At 39.4% G+C, this 17,588-nt stretch overlaps 1 protein-coding gene across 8 annotated transcripts in view; it reads left to right on the forward strand.

Moving 5' to 3' along the window:
- FANCC (FA complementation group C) overlaps positions 1 to 17,588 on the forward strand; it is a 217,563-nt gene that overhangs the window by 145,224 nt on the left and 54,751 nt on the right. For all 8 annotated transcript variants that reach the window (XM_030919731.1, XM_010372004.2, XM_030919736.1 and 5 more), the window contains one exon: positions 413 to 477. In XM_030919731.1, coding sequence (XP_030775591.1) covers positions 413 to 477 — 65 coding nt within the window. The remainder of the gene's footprint in view (positions 1 to 412; positions 478 to 17,588) is intronic.

Genomic DNA, 17,588 nt, shown 5'->3' on the forward strand with positions numbered 1-17,588 from the left:
TTTAAAAAATGTTATGAGATTTTTAATGTTTGCCAACCATTCTGGTATTTTGGAAGCTTTATACAAGAAAAACTTTTTTTTTTTTTCAAATGAAAATTTTAAATGAAGAAATAAACTCGTTTTTCTTTAAATGGATTTTGTTTTAATTCTTAGGAAGTTAATGACCTGTCTTGTTCATCACTTACATAGAAATGCAGAATTATAGACATTAAACATTTATAAACATTAAATAAAATCCCAGTTATTAGTAAATGTGACATGGCACTGCTTCCTTTTCATTCTGACAGAGGAAAGCATGAGAAGATGGGGGTTCGGGGAATCTCAACGGAAATGTCACTCACACCAAGAAAAACAGAACTGATGGAACCCTGTTTGCAGCGTGAGCTAACCTGCAGCTGATTTTGTTTTACAGATGGTTTTATCATTAGCGTCTGAGCTCAGAGAGAATCATCTTCATGGATTTAACACTCAAAGGCGGTAGGTGTTAAACTAAACATCCTTCTTCTCAAGTTTCAAAATGTATCAGTTTGGTTATGAGAGGAAAATTTTACAATTCATAGGAAGTGGATGTTCAGTTATGGTTGTATGTTATATAGAAAGACTGTTTTAGTGGAATACATAGCAAATTGGTGAGTTTTTTCAAACTCTTTTAAAAATCACAATTTTCTTAACTCTCACAGAGCAGTAAGTAAATCCTACAATGTCTTTTGTGGGCCCATTAGGTAAAAAGCCCTACATTTACAGTAGGGAGCACAAAAGAAAGAGCAGTACTTAATTTTACCCTGGGATTCCTCACTCTGCAAGAGGAGAATGTGCACAGATGCAAGTGTGTACTCTCACACTGGCCTGCCCTGGCTCTGCCTTCTCCCAGCACACGCGCATGCGCACACACACACACACACACACTCTCACAGAGTCAGGATATTTACAAGGCAACATTTGATGTGAACATATGCCCTATTTTAAGAAACATGATATTCCAAAATCTAGACTAAACAAATCAAAGAGATTCAGACAAATTAAAAGGCAATTAATCACATTACAAATGTTTCTTCAGTCTGTGAAAGAATTTCAGTTTTTATTGGTGGGCATTTCATGTTTGACGTATCATTAACCGAGAGAATCTGGGACTGAGGGACTTGGTGATTTTTTTTTTTTTTTTGTAAAGCTATTGCTAATTCAAGTCCTATCAGAAATTGTCTTTGTCCTCAACCTTTAGGAATCCTTTGCACCTAACCCTTAAATATAATTATTATAGGAAAACATTGGAGAAAATCTTCATTATGTTGGATTTGGCAATGTAAAAAGAACTATAGGAGACATGGAGAGTGTTTAGATTTATTTATTTACATGTCAAGGTAAAGACTTGGATTTCGTTGTGAGGTGAATGTTGACTGATGGATCTTTTGAATTATGTAATTATAAATTTATTTAAAAGGACTTTAAAAATCAGTCAGTGCAATGTGTATGTACTCCCTACACCAAACTCCCAAAATATGCATCACAGTTGATTTTTTAAAAAGCAGCTCACAATAAAAATAATTTTTAAAATCTGTTAACAAATAGAAACAAAGGATCAGAATGCAAAATATAGAAATGACTTGGAAAAATCAATCATAAAGAGGAAGACACTCCAGTACAGAAATGAGCAAGGAATATAAGCAGGTCATTACCAGAAGATGAAAACTGAATTACTCATATTAAAGGAGTTCTTCAGGAATGACATCAGCAAGATAGCAGAATAGGAAGTCCTAGACCTTATTTCCCAATAGAGACATTGGCTTAACTACAACATACATCCCAAAAAATTTTAATGAGAACTACAGAACCAATTAAGAAGTCACAGTACTGCAGGCAAGCTCAAAGTGTAGAATAGCCACATTGAAATTGATTTAAAAATCTGTTTCATATCAACTGTGATAGCCCTTTTCCAAGTCTGGCACGGCTTGGTGAGATTGGTAGGAAAAACCCAGCTTGTGGCTTCTCTCCCTTGGGAGGGAAAAAGAAGAGTGGAATGTGCATCCAACATTCTCACTTTTTAGGGAGCAGACTGAGGAACAGATTTCTGTCTCTACTGACTGGGAGCACTGATGAGGAAACTGCGTACAGTAATCCCTCTTTATCTATAGGATAGTACCAAACCTGATTGCTATCAATCATAACACATTTCTGTATTCTACTCACAACTTTAATGTCTTTTCCATCTTAACTAAGCACTCACCATATATGATGGCTGTAATTTTTGCCATGTGAGATGCAACGACAAAACTAACACAAAGTTTTTTCCCTCTACTATTTCACAGATAGATGTGTTTTTACTATAGATCTCAGCAACCTCAGCATATGATTTTTTTTCTTTCCTAATTAAGTTGAAAACTTTCACCTTTTCACTTAAAGAAAGCACTTTACAACTTCTCTGTGGCATATCCAAATTGCCAGCCCCAGAGCTCTTGGACTTTGAGGTCATTATTAAGTATTAATAAAATAAAGGTTACTTGAAGACAAGCACAGTGATGCTGTGACAGTTGATCTGACCACCAGTAAGGCTACTAAGTGACTAATGAGCAGGTAGTGTATATATCATGGATACCCTGGGTAAAGGGATGATTCATGTTCCAGGTGGGACAGAGTGGGACAGCATGAGATTTCATCATGCTACTCAGAACAGTACACAATTTAGGCCGGGTGCTGTGGCGCATGCCTTTAATCCCAGCACTTTGGGAGGCCGAAGCAGGTGGATGACCTGATTTCAGGAGCTCAAGACCAGCCTGGCCAACATGGCAAAACCCCGTCTCTACTAAAAATACAAAGTAGCTGGGCGTGGTGGCTTATGCTTGTAGTCCCAGCTACTCGGGAGGCTGAAGCAGCAGAATCACATGAACCTGGGAGGTGGAGATTGCAGTGAGCTGAGATTGCATCACTGCACTCCAGCCTGGGTGACAGAATGAGGTGCCATCTCAAAACAAACAAAACAGTGCACAATGTAAAACCTTTGAATTATTTCTGGAATTTTTTCATTTAATATTTTTGGACCACGGGTGACCATGGCTAGTTCAAACTACAAAAAGTAAAACTGTGGATAAAGGAAGACTACTTTTGATGTCTTGGGGCCATGGAGAACAAAAGAAAGCTTAGTGGTTTGTGGTAGCACCAGAGAGTTGACAGTGCTATAGATGGAGGCTGGCATAGCTCAACAGAATTGGGAGAAAACGCCTAGCTCATGACTTGTTCTTTGGGAGGGGAGGAGAAGAATGGAATATATACATCCAGTGTTCTGGCTTTTCAGGGGCCTACTGGAGGGACTGGTGTCTGTCTGTTCTGACTCACAGCACTGACAGAGAAATGAATGGCATACTTTGGAACGAGAGCGCAGCAGCTTGTTGCAGCACTGGAGAATCTGCAATACCACAGACGGACACTAGGGGGAGGGAGAGATCAGGAGCTCTCGAAAAACCAGTAAAGCCCTCTAATTTGGAAATCACATGCGTAAGCCCAGAGAAGATACCTCCCTGGAAAAGGTTTGACCGACCTCCAGAATCTCCAGCTGGGTCCATTGGTGAAAGTCTTCCCTTGTACCATGTCAGTCGATAAAGACTGAGAGAAGTGGATGTTTCTTTAAATGTACAAAATACAACAAAAATAACAAGACACAAAGTAAACCCAGGGAAATGTGGCATAATCAAAGAATCAAAATAAATCTACAGAAACAGACCCTAAAGAAACAGAGATCTATGCATTACCTGACAAAGAATTTGAAATAATTGTCTTAAGGGATCTCAAGGCACTACAAGAGAACACAGATAAACAACTAAATTAAATCAGGAAAACAATACATGAACAAAATGAGACTATCAACAAAGAGATAGAAACTAAAAAAGAACCGAACAGATACTCTGGAGCTAAAGATACTCAGTAAGTGAATGGAAAAACTTACTAGAAAGGTTCAGCAGTAGACTTGATCAAACAGAAGAAAGAGAAAACTTAAACACAAATCATTTGAAATTATTAAGTCAGAGAAACAGAAAAAAGAATGAAGGAAAGTCAAGAAAGCCTAAGACACTTGTGGAACAACATCAAATGGAACAATATATACATTATGGGAGTCCTAGAATAAGAGAGAAAGGGGCAGAGAACTTACTTGAATAAATAATGGTGAAAACTTCCCAAATATTAGGAAGGAATTGGATATCCTAATTTAAGAAGCTTAAAGGACTCCAAAGAATGAACCCAAAGGGGTGCGGTGGCTCAAGCCTGTAATCCCAGCACTTTGGGAGGCCGAGACGGGCGGATCACGAGGTCAGGAGATCGAGACCATCCTGGCTAACACGGTGAAACCCCGTCTCTACTAAAAATACAAAAAACTAGCCCGGCGAGGTGGCGGGCGCCTGTAGTCCCAGCTACTCAGGAGGCTAAGGCAGGAGAATGGTGTAAACCTGGGAGGCGGAGCTTGCAGTGAGCTGAGATCCAGCCACTGCACTCCAGCCTGGGCCACAGAGCGAGACTCCCGTCTCAAAAAAAAAAAAGAATGAACCCAAAGAGGCCCACACCAACATACACAAAAATCGAAATGTCAGAAGTTAAAGACATAATCTTGAAAGCAGCAAGAAAAAAGTGACTTATCATGTACAAGGAAGGTTCCATAATATTATCTGTGCATTTCTCAGAAGAAATATTACGGGCGAGAAGGGAGTGGGATGGTACATTCAAAGAGCCAAGGAGGAAACAAAACAAAACAAAAAACCCTTCCTACCAAAAATACTGCATCTGGGCTACATCATCCTTCAAAAGTGAAGAAGTAAAGACATTCCCAGATAAACAAAAGCTGAAGGAGTTCATCACTAGACCTACCTTACAAGAATTGCTAAAGGGAGTCCTTTAAGTTGAAATGAAAGAATATTAGCAACGTGGAAGCATACAAAAATATAAAGCCTTCTGATAAATGTAGATATACAGACAAACACAAAATCTTATAATACTGTGTTGTATAGTACAGTTGTCCCTTGGTATCCACAGAGGATTGGTTCCAGGACTTCCCATACATATCAAAATCTATAGATGCTCCAGTCCCACAGTAAACTATATGGAACTTACAGATATAAACAGTCAATCTTTAGGTTCTACATCCTGCAAATACTATATTTTTGATCCATGATTTAGTTGAATCCATGGATACAGAACCCATAGATATATAGAGGGCTGAGTGTACATGACTCACTTTTTAATTCTGATATAGAACTTAAAAGATAAAAGCGTAAAAAATGTTAAAACAGTGTTGATAAATACAAAATAGAAAACGATGTAATTTGTGATATTGATAACATGAACTGGGGAGGGAAATGTAAATGAGCAGTGTTTTAGTATGTGATTAAAGTTGTCTTGTTAGGTTGTTATAACTCTAAGATGTTTAATGTAATGCCCATGGTAACAACAAGAAAATACCTGTAGGAGATGCACAATGAAAAATGGGAAGGAAGTCAAAGCATATCACTATGAAAAAATCAATGAAACCCAAAGGAAGGGAATAAGAGAAAATTGTGAACAGAATAACTACAAGGTATATGGAAAACAACAAAATGGCAATAGTAAGTCCTTCTCTATCAGTAATTACTTTAGGTGAACATGAATTAAACACTCCATTCAAAAGATGTGGAGTAGCAAAATAGATCAGAAAACAAGATCCAACTATATTCTAGCTGCAAGAGACTCACTTGATTCATTGGCTGAAAATGAAAAGATGGAAAAATAGATATCATGCAAATGATAACCAAAATAGAGCAGGAATAGCTATACTTGTATCAGAAAGCTAGCAAAAGAGACAAAGAAGATTATATAATAATAAAAGAGTCAGTTCAGGGAGATACAACAATTACAATAATATATGCACTTAACAGAGCATCCAAATATATGAAGCAAATACCAATAGAATTGAAGGGAGAAAGAGACAGTTACGCAATAATAATAGGAGATTTCCCACCCCACTTTTAATAACAGACTGATTAACCAGACTGAAGATCAATAAGAAAATAGAACTTGAATAATGCTATAGACCAATTGGACCTAATAGACATATACAGAACATTCTACCCAATAGCAGCAGAATATACACTCTTCTCAAGCACATATAGAACATTCTCTAGGAAAGACCACATGTTAGGCCACAGAACAAGTCTTAACAAATTTAATAAGACTGAAATCATAGTAACTATTTTTTTTGACCACAAGGGAATGGAAATCAATAACAAAAGGAAAACTGGAAAATTCACAAGTATGTGGAAATTAACACACTCTTAAACAACCAGTGGGTCAAAGAACAAATCACAAGAAACATAGAAAATAACTTGAGACAAACGAAAATGAAAACACAACATATCACAACCTATGGGATGCAGCAAAAGCAGTTCTAAGCAGAGAGTTTATAGTGGTAAATGCCTGCATTAAAAAAGAAGAAGGTGTACATGCTTTTGAAGGAAGAAAAAAAATATAAGAAGGATCTCAAGTCAGAAACCTGACTTTACACCTCAAGCAACTAGAAAAAGAAGAACAAACTAAACCTAAAGGGATCACGAGGTCAGGAGATCGAGACCATCCTGGCTAACACGGTGAAACCCCGTCTCTACTAAAAACAAAAAACTAGCCGGGCGAGGTGGCGGCGCCTGTAGTCCCAGCTACTCGGGAGGCTGAGGCAGGAGAATGGCGGGAACCCGGGAGGCGGAGCTTGCAGTGAGCCGAGATCCGGCCACTGCACTCCAGCCTGGGCGACAGAGCGAGACTCCGTCTCAAAAAACAAAAAACAAAAAAAAAACAAAAAAAGAAGGGAGAGACTAATAAAGATTAGAGCAGAAATAAATAAAATAGAGAATAGAAAGCAGTTGCGTTTCTATATGTTAATAAGAACAACCCAAAAAGGAAGTTTAAAAACAGTCCTGCTCACAATAGCACCAAAAAGAATAAAATATTTAGGAATAAGCAATTAAGGAGGTGAAAGATTTGTACAGTGAAAACTATGCATTGCTAAAAGATACTACATAAGACATAATAAAAAGATATCCCATGTTCATAGATGGGTTAGTATTTTTTTTTTTTTTTGAGATGGAGTTTCACTCTTGTTGCCCAGGCTGGAGTGCAGTGGCGCGATCTCGGCTCACCTCAACCTCCGCCTCCAGATTCAAGTGATTTTTCTGCCTCGGCCTCCTGAGTAGCTGGGATTACAGGTGCCTGGCACCACTCCCAGATGATTTTGTATCTGTAGTAGAGATGGGGTTTCTCCACATTGGTCATACTGGTCTCAAACTCCTGACCTCAGGTGATCGACTTGCCTCGGCCTTCCAAAGTGCTGGTATTACAGGCATGAGTCACTGCACCCAACCTATACTTAGTATTTTAAATGCCCATACTACCTAAAGCAATCTCCAGGTTCCAGTGTTATTTCTATCAAAATGTCAGTGGTGTTTGGTTTTTATTTTTATTTTTTTTTTACAGAAATAGAAAAAGAATCCTTTAATATACATAGAATCTCAAAGTACCCCAAATAACCAAAATGATTTTGAGAAAGAAAAACATGGTGAAGGCCTCATACTTCCTTTTTTCAAAGCATATTACAAAGCCACAGTAATCAAAACAGTGTGGTACTGGCATAAAGGCAGACATATTGACAAAATAAAACAGAATAGAGAGCCCAGAAATAAGACTTCACATATGTGATCTTTGACAAGGGTATCCTGACTACAAGGTCTTTGACAAGGGTATCCTGACTACAAGATTGGGAAAAGACTGTCCCTTCAATAATTGTTGTTGGGAAAACTGGATATACACATTCAGAAAACAAATTTGAACCCTTACCTTACGTTATATATAAAAACTAACTCAGAATAGATTAAAGATCTAAACGTAACACCTGAAACTATAGGGGAAAAGTGTCATGGCATTGAACTTGGCAATGATTTCTTGGATATGACACCAAAAGCACAGGCAAGAAAAGCAAGAATAGACAAATAGGACTACATGAATTTTTTAAATGTTTGTGCAACAAAGGAAGCAATCAACAGATTAAAAAGCAGCATATGTAATGGGAGAAAATCTTTTCAAACCTTATATCTGGATAAGTGGTTAATATCCAGAATATACAGAGAACTCCTGCAACTCAATAACAGCAAAATAATCCAGTTTAAAAATAGGTCAAAGACTGGAATAGACATTTCTCCAAAGAATATATACAAATGACCAACAAGCATATGAAAAGATGCCCAACATCACCAGTTATCAGGGACATGATAATCAGAACCATAATAAAATACCAGTTCACACCTATTAGAATGACCACTATGAAAAGAAGAAAGAGAAAAAGACAAATGTTGATGAGGATATGGAGTACTTGGAACCCTTGTACACTGTTGCTAGGAATGTTAAACTAGTGCAGTCACTATGGAAAACAGTATGGAGTTTCCTTAAAAAACTAAAAATAGAACTGCCAAATGATCCAGCAATCCCATATTTGTGTGTATTTCCAAATAATTGGGAACAAGATCTCTAAGAGATATTTACACACCCATGTTCATTGAGCATTATGTACAAGAGCCAAGAGGTGGAAGCAACCTGTATGTCCATCAGTGGATGAATGAGTGGAGAAAATATGGTATATATATACATTGGAAGATTATCCCACCTTAGAAAAGAAGGAAGTCCTGTCCTATGCTACAGTGTGGATGAAAGACGTAAACTAGTGACAGAAGGCAAATGCTGCATGATTACTCACACTTGTATATGGTGTCTAAAGTAGTCAAACCTGTAGCATGATTACTCACACTTGTATATGGTGTCTAAAGTAGTCAAACCTGTAGCATGATTACTCACACTTATGTATGGTGTCTAAAGTAGTCAAACCTGTAGAAACAGAAGCTAAGGCCAGGCGCAGTGGCTCACACCTGTAATCCCAACACCTTGGGAGGCCCAGGCGGGCGGATCACTGGAGGTCAGGAGTTCGAGACCAGCCTGGCCAACACGGCGAAACCACATCTCTACTAAAAGTACAAAAGTTAGCCGGGTGTGGTGGCAGCGTGCCTGTAATCCCAGCTACTCAGGAGGCTGAGTCTGGAGAATTGCTTGAACCTGGGAGACGGAGGTTGCAGTGAGCTGAGATCGTGCCACTGCACTCCAGCCTGGGTGATGGAGCGAGATTCTGTCTCCAAAAAAAAAAAAAAAAAAAAGAAACAGAAAGTAGAATAGTGGTTACCTTGAGATGGGAGGAAGGGGGAAATGGGAGTTGTTGTTCAATGGGTATAGAGTTTTAGTTTTGCAAGATATGAAAGTTTTAGAGATCTGTTGCACATAAGGACATATAGTTAACACTACTGTAACTTAAAAATGGTTAAAATGGTAAATTTTATGTTAATGTGTTTTTCACCACAATTTAAAACTGGTCTATGAGCTTTTCTGTGCATTTTCAGGAAAGTGTAAACTACAACATCAGTTAGACATCCATTAGGTTATGGTGAGCTTCAGGAGGTTGCTGATGGGAACTTAAATAGGTACAACCACTTTGCAAAACAATCTGGTCTTCCTGGAATTTGGGATTCCTCATTAGTCTCTCTATTAGGGCTCTGTATATTGTAGTCTCCAATAATTATGGAAAGATCAAGAGGTGGTGTTGATTGAGGTTGCCAATAAATATGTATTGGCAATAAATAAATTGCCAATAAATTGTAGCCTTAGAGGACTCCCATATTTTCTGGAGGTTGATAGCCATTTGGGACTGGCGTCTCCTTCCAGGCCTCATTCCTCCTTCCTGTTGGAGTCAGGACATTTCTGTTATCTCTTGCCTAAAGACAGTGGATAAGAAAAAGAGTATATAAGGTCTTGGCAGCTGGCTGTCGGTTTGCCCCCTGCTCCTTGAATTCACCCCCAAAGTAACTCTTATCTTTTATAGTAGTCCTCTCTTGCAAGCTTTTAGGGTGGTGGTATTTTCCTTCAAAAAGATCCCACCTACCTACCAAGTCAAGCTTTTCTCAGAATTTGTGGGTCACCAAAAGCCCCCATTTTATAGTATTATATATTTAATTGTAAAAACTCTTCCATCATTGACATGATTGTATATTTAGAAAATCCCACTGTCTCAGCCCAAAATCTCCTTAAGCTGATAAGCAACTTCAGCAGTCTCAGGATACAAAATCAATGTGCAAGAATCGCAAGCACTCCCATACACCAATAACAGACAGCCAAACCATGAGTGAACTACCACTCACAATTGCTACAAAGAGAATAAAATACTTAGGAATCCAACTTAAAAGGGATGTGAAGGACTTCTTTAAGGAGAACTACAAACCACTGCTCAACAAAATAAAAGAGGACACAACCAAATGGAAGAACATTCCATGCTCATGGATAGGAAGAATCAATATTGTGAAAATGGCCATACTGTCCAAGGTAATTTATAGATTCAATGCCATCCCCATCAAGCTACCAATGACTTTCTTCACAGAATTGGAAGAAACTGCTTTGAAGTTCATGGGGAACCAAAAAAGAGCACACATTGCCAAGACAATCCTAAGCCAAAAGAACAAAGCTGAAAGCACCGCAGTACCTGACTTCAAGCTGTACTACAAGGCTACAGTAACCAAAACAGCATGGTACGTACCAAAACAGAGAGGTAGACCAATGGAACAGAACAGAGGCCTCAGAAATAATACCACACATCTATAACCATCTGATCTTTGACACACCTGAGAAAAACAAGAAATGGGGAAAGGATTCCCTATGTAATAAATGGTGCTGGGAAAACTGGCCAGCTGTATGTAGAAAGCTGAAACTGCACCCCTTCCTTACACCTTATACAAAAACTAATTCAAGATAGATTAAAGACTTAAATGTTAGGACTAAAACCATAAAAACCCTGGAAGAAAACCTAGGCAATACCATTCTGGACCTAGGCATGGGCAAGGACTTCATGTACTAAAACACCAAAAGCAACGGCAGCAAAAGGCCAAAATTGACAAATGGGATCTAATCAAACTAAAGAGCTTCTGCACAGCAGAAGAAACTACCATCAGAGTGAACAGGCAACCTACAGAATGGGAGAAAATTTTTACAATCTACCCATCTGACAAAGGGCTAATATCCAGAATCCACAGAGAACTTAAACAAATTTACAAGAAAAAAAAAACCCCATCAAAAAATGGGCAAAAGTTATGAACAGACACTTCTCAAAGGAAGATATTTATGCAGTCAACAGACACATGAAAAAATGCTCATCATTACTGGCCATCAGAGAAATGCAAATCAAAACCACAATGAGATACCATCTCACACCAGTTAGAATGGTGATCATTAAAGAGGAAACAACAGATGCTGGAGAGGATGTGGAGAAATAGGAATGCTTTTACACTGTTGGTGGGAGTGTAAATTGCTTCATTCGTGGAAGACAGTGTGGCGATTCCTCAAGGATCTAGAACTAGGAATACCATTTAATCCAGCTGTCCTATTACTGGGTATATACCCAAAGGATTATAAATCATGCTGCTATAAAGACACATGCACACATATGTTTATTGTGGCAGTGTTCACAGTAGCAAAGACTTGGAACTAACCCAAATGTCCATCAATGATAGATTGGATTGAGAAAATGTGGCACATATACACCATGGGATACTATGCAGCCATAAAAAGGATGGGTTCATGTCCTTTGCAGGGACATGAATGTAGCTGGAAACCATCATTCTGAGCAAACTCTCAACAAGGACAGAAAACCAAACACTGCATGTTCTCACTCATAGGTGGGAACTGAACAATGAGAACACTTGAACACAGGGTGGGAAACATCACACGGGGGACTGTTGTCGAGTGGGGGGAGCGGGGAGGGATAGCATTAGGAGAAATACCTAATGTGAATAACAAGTTAATGGGTGCAGCACACCAACATGGCACATGTATACATATGTAACAAAGCTGCACATTGTGCACATGTACCCTAGAATTTAAAGTATAATAAAAAAAAAAAGGTGGGAAATTCTTCCATCATTTCTAGGAGTTGGGAGTATAGCATGAATGCTAGGACATCCGTGTCCTTAGTTCATTATTTGATTCAGTCTCTTAGGTTATATTTCCATCTTATTTTCTCTTTGAGTAGATTATGAGCGTCAGCATTCTTCCTAGGTCTTGCCTTTCAGTCCTCGGGATGTGTAGCAGTTCTCCACCAGAACTACTCAGAAGTGTGGCATCAACGTTATGTTATCAACTTAAATGTTAGGCCTAAAACCATAAAAACCCTGGAAGAAAACCTAGGCAATACCATTCTGGACCTAGGCATGGGCAAGGACTTCATGACTAAAACACCACGAATCAGTAGCATCAACGTCCCTTGGGGAGAGACCAAGAAATCCGAGTGTTTTAAAACACCTGTCTAGACGTACTCTCTGGAAGTACGAGAAATGCTGCTCTACACTACTTCTTTAGAAGCAGTTCCCATAACTGCATATTTATCCCTAGCCACGATCTGAATACTGTATGGGGACATGATAGGATTTTCTTTACGGTTTTTATTTTTGTTGATGAATTCCTATAAATCACTAATAGTTTAGCTATATTATTTTCTTGATAGTAAATTCTCATAAAGATAGTTTTTTGTCAAACGACCCATAGTGATCTATTTTGTGTGAACAGTTTGTCCTTTTCTCCTCAAATATTCACCTTTTCTAAATTGTACTTCCTGTTCTCTTCCACTCTCTTAAGTGGCAGATAATCCTTTCAACGTTTACCTTCCACGGTGCTTTACCATCGTTCTCTTACCACCAAGATGGTTTTAGATCTAAAATTAATTAATGTGTTTTTGAGTCCATCATCTAAGTTGTTAACAAAAAGACACATTTAGTGTGAGTTGTAAGTATCTTAAATTTTTGGAATTTATGAGCTTAGTGGGTGGGCTGATAGAGGAGGAGGTGTGTGGGGATGTGTGTGAAGGTGTATACTCTGCACATAGCCTAGCAGAATGTATTGCATAGAGTTAGGGCTGGATGGATGTTTGTACAGTTGAAAGGTAGGCTGAGAGTCGCCTGTGTGCATCACTCGTGTAGCGTCTCAGATAGGCAGGCAGGTCTCCAGCCTGACTCATCAGTCCTCCTCCCTAAAAGATCTCTAAGTGCAGCTTTTCTCTCATTATCTGAAAAGAGGAAATGAGAAGAGTCAGAGATTATTACCGGGGACTGAGTGGGTGGAAAGACTGTGGTGCTGGGGACATTTATCAAGTACTGCAGCTCATGGCTGCAGATTGTATCTTCTAATTAGGCTGGAAACGATCCAGGATAATTTTTCTGAAAAATTAAAAAATCTCATAAAGACAGGTAGTTCCTGGGTATACCAAAATTCGGGCAACCCAACTGATAGCCTTCCAAAGACTTCCAGGTGCAGAGAGCCTTCACGGCTCGTCTTTTGGTCTGAAGTTTGTCAGAGTGCGGAGATCCAATTTCAAGTGGAGAGTTATGCAACACTTTCCAGATTGAATTGCACTAAGCATTAGGTCTTGACTGGTTGCCAGAGCAGCACTTCCAAATAGTTTCTGCACAAGAATTCAACTGCAGAAGGCTAGACAGTAACCATATACTGCTGGGAACATCCTTCCTGTGTGGTTGTATTGTAGCTTCCAAACCATCTGCCCCGAAACCATAGGGCTACAGGATAAGCTGACAATGCTCAGAATGTTGCTTCTTCTAGATGGTTTGTAGCAAAGAACAGGATAGAATTTAAACATTCTGTCACTGAATTGTTGACTTTACTTGGTGGCAAGTGAAACTCTATTTAAAGCCCTATGACAACACAATTTATCAGGCCTCTAAAAATAATGCAAAAAGAAAGTAAGCTAATTTTCCCACTTTTTTTGTTGTTGTTCCTCTGGCGATCCCGTGCATCTGAAGTTATGAGACCAATTTCGCTATTTTCTGTGAGTTGTTGTTCCTCTGGCGATCCCGTGCATCTGAAGTTATGAGATCAATTTCTCTATTTTCTGTGAGTTGTTGTTCCTCTGGCGATCCCGTGCATCTGAAGTTATGAGACCAATTTCTCTATTTTCTGTGAGTTGTTGTTCCTCTGGCGATCCCGTGCATCTGAAGTTATGAGATCAATTTCTCTATTTTCTGTGAGTTGTTGTTCCTCTGGCGATCCCGTGCATCTGAAGTTATGAGATCAATTTCTCTATTTTCTGTGAGTTGTTGTTCCTCTGGCGATCCCGTGCATCTGAAGTTGAGACCAATTTCTCTATTTTCTGTGAGTTGTTGTTCCTCTGGCGATCCCGTGCATCTGAACTTATGAGACCAATTTCTCTATTTTCTGTGAGTTGTTGTTCCTCTGGCGATCCCGTGCATCTGAAGTTATGAGACCAATTTCTCTATTTTCTGTGAGTTGTTGTTCCTCTGGCGATCCCGTGCATCTGAAGTTATGAGATCAATTTCTCTATTTTCTGTGAGTTGTTGTTCCTCTGGCGATCCCGTGCATCTGAAGTTATGAGACCAGTTTCTCTATTTTCTGTGAGTTGTTGTTCCTCTGGCGATCCCGTGCATCTGAAGTTATGAGACCAGTTTCTCTATTTTCTGTGAGTTGTTGTTCCTCTGGCGATCCCGTGCATCTGAAGTTATGAGACCAGTTTCTCTATTTTCTGTGAGTTGTTGTTCCTCTGGCGATCCCGTGCATGTGAAGTTGTGAGACCAGTTTCTCTATTTTCTGTGAGTTGTTGTTCCTCTGGCGATCCCGTGCATCTGAAGTTGTGAGACCAATTTCTCTATTTTCTGTGAGTTGTTGTTCCTCTGGCGATCCCGTGCATCTGAAGTTGTGAGACCAATTTCTCTATTTTCTGTGAGTTGTTGTTCCTCTGGCGATCCCGTGCATCTGAAGTTGTGAGACCAATTTCTCTATTTTCTGTGAGTTGTTGTTCCTCTGGCGATCCCGTGCATCTGAAGTTGTGAGACCAATTTCTCTATTTTCTGTGAGTTGTTGTTCCTCTGGCGATCCCGTGCATCTGAAGTTGTGAGACCAATTTCTCTATTTTCTGTGAGTTGTTGTTCCTCTGGCGATCCCGTGCATCTGAAGTTATGAGACCAGTTTCTTTATTTTCTGTGAGTTGTTGTTCCTCTGGCGATCCCGTGCATCTGAAGTTATGAGATCAATTTCTCTATTTTCTGTGAGACTTTTTGAATCTTTGGAAATGAACGTTAAACACTCAAGTGCTAAAAAATAAAAAAATGAATGCATAGACGCCTTCTAGAAGAAGGAAAAAAAAAACAGAAAAACAGCATAGCATTGTTTATATGGTGCTTAAGTTTGGGTTCTCTTGGCTGCTTGGACATTTGAAGTCATACTTGTGAAAGGAAAGGAATTAGAAACTTGGATTCATAGGTGGGTGGGACTGTCCTGACTTTAAGCGTACACCAGAAAGTAGTTTGCCTATTATGCTGTGTTCTGATTTAATTGTTTCTATTTGTAAATCTGAAAAATGGACAGAGAACTTCAGATGTGTAGTAGAAAGTTAGGTAGTATTATGATACCTATTTTAATTGTTATGATTAATGATGGCAAAAATTATAATGGCTCCCGCGTGGTTGGCAGCTGTTTTGCAAATGTTATTGCGGTGCCATTCTGTTACCTAATTTCATTAAACCGGCTTCCACTTGAGATAGGAGAACACACTTGGCAGAATTTGCTATTCACTGGAGAACTGTGGACTTAAAAAGTTTTGGTTCTCACACAAGCTTTTAGGAATCCAAGTTAAAATTTTATGAATGGTGAACACAAAAGCTACTAAAAAGGCTCAAAAAGCATGTTAGGCATCAAATTGCTTTTTAATTTCAATCTTCTGATAGGTATAAATGAACTCAGTCCAAGAGATTGAATTACCTTAAAAACTATGTATAAGGGCTCAACACATTCAGAAAAGTACCTGGAAAAAATTTATCTTGTTGAATTCTAAAATTTTTTCTAAAGAAAAAATTTATCTTGTTGAATTCTAAAATTATCTTGTTGAATTCTAAAAGAAAAGATTCTAAACATCATTCAGTAGAGCAAATGAGGAATGTATCAGGTGTGTTGGTTTACAGGGAGTACTCTACTGGCACAGGCATCTCGCATTCTTAGTAAATTCAGTTAAGAATTTTACTGATTGTATCATAGGTTTGCTTTGACTAGGAATATCCTAAACTGCTAACTAAATTCATTCCCATTTTATCCTTGCTACTCCTGCCAGCTGGGATGCCAGTATGGACATCCTTCAGTGGACTTTGCTCTGTGCCAGGGAATTTGTTCATATTACTTTGGAAAAGCAAGCATTCTTAACAACAACAACAACAAAACCAATTATGAACTAGAGAATAAACCTCTTCCATAGTGGCACAATCTGGCACAAAGGCAAGTTTTTAATCTATAAAAGTTGTTTCAGCCTGGGCACAATGGCTCACACCTGTAATCCCAGCAATTTGGGAGGCCAAGGTGAGAGGATTACTTGAACCCAGGAGTTTGAGACCAGCCTGGGTAACATGGAGAAACCCCATCTCTACAAGAAAAAAAAAAAAAAAATTAGCCAGGTGTGGTGGCAAGCACCTGTAATCCCAGCTACTATGGAGGCTGGGTAGAAGGATCGCTTGAGCCTGGGGAGGTCGAGGTTGCAGTGAGCCGAGATTGCACCACTGCACTCTAGCCTGGGTGACAGAGCAAGACACTGTCTCAAAAAAGAAAGAGAAAAGATTGTTTCAGCTGATACCATCCAGCAGAGTCTTTTAATTGTGGTCCAGGAGACTTTAGAAACCTTTCTGAACTGCTTGTCTTCTGTCCAAGGGTGAGAAAATGAAAAGCACAAATAATTGTATAGCAATACCCTGAAAAGAGACCAGTACAATCAAATAATGGGAAGAGTGCAAAAAAGATGTAAATAAAGGGGAAAAAATACTACAGAGGGAAAGAAATACTAAGCAGTTTAAGGCTGATTAAAGATGATTATTTTTTAATGAGTTACTTTTGCTATTTGGAAATAAGAACCTGAGGCAGGAAGTAACCCCTTTATTATGAATATTTTCTTTTCCCTCCCTCCCTCCCTTCCTTCCTCCCCTCACCTTCCCTCCCATCTGCTCCCCTCCCCTCCCCTCTCCTCCCCTCTCCTCCCTCTCCTCTCCTCTCCTCACCTTCCCTCCCTTCCCTTTCCTTCCCTTCCACATTCCTCCCTTCCCCTCCCCCTCTCTCTTTTCTCTCTCTCCTTTGTCTCTCTCTCTTTCATTTCTGTTTTTGACAGGGTCTTGCTTTGTTGCCCAGGCCAGAGTGCAGTGACATGATCTCAGCTCACCCCAACCTCCACTTCCTGGACTGAAGCCATCCTCCCACCTCAGCCTCCCAAGTGGCTGGGACTGCAGGTGTGCACCACCACACCCACCTAATTTTTGTATTTTTTTGTAGACGCAGGGTTTCACCATGTTGCCCAGGCTAGTCTCAAACTCCTGGGCCCAAGCAATCCACAAACTGTTATGTTCTCACTTATTAGTGCGGGCTAAGCTATGAGTATAGAGACACACAGCAAGCTCGTCGGACCCGTGGCCCGTGGCTGCACACGGCCCAGGACAGCTTTGAAT

This window comes from Rhinopithecus roxellana, chromosome 16, assembly GCF_007565055.1.
Source record: "Rhinopithecus roxellana isolate Shanxi Qingling chromosome 16, ASM756505v1, whole genome shotgun sequence".
Taxonomy (NCBI): domain Eukaryota; kingdom Metazoa; phylum Chordata; class Mammalia; order Primates; family Cercopithecidae; genus Rhinopithecus; species Rhinopithecus roxellana.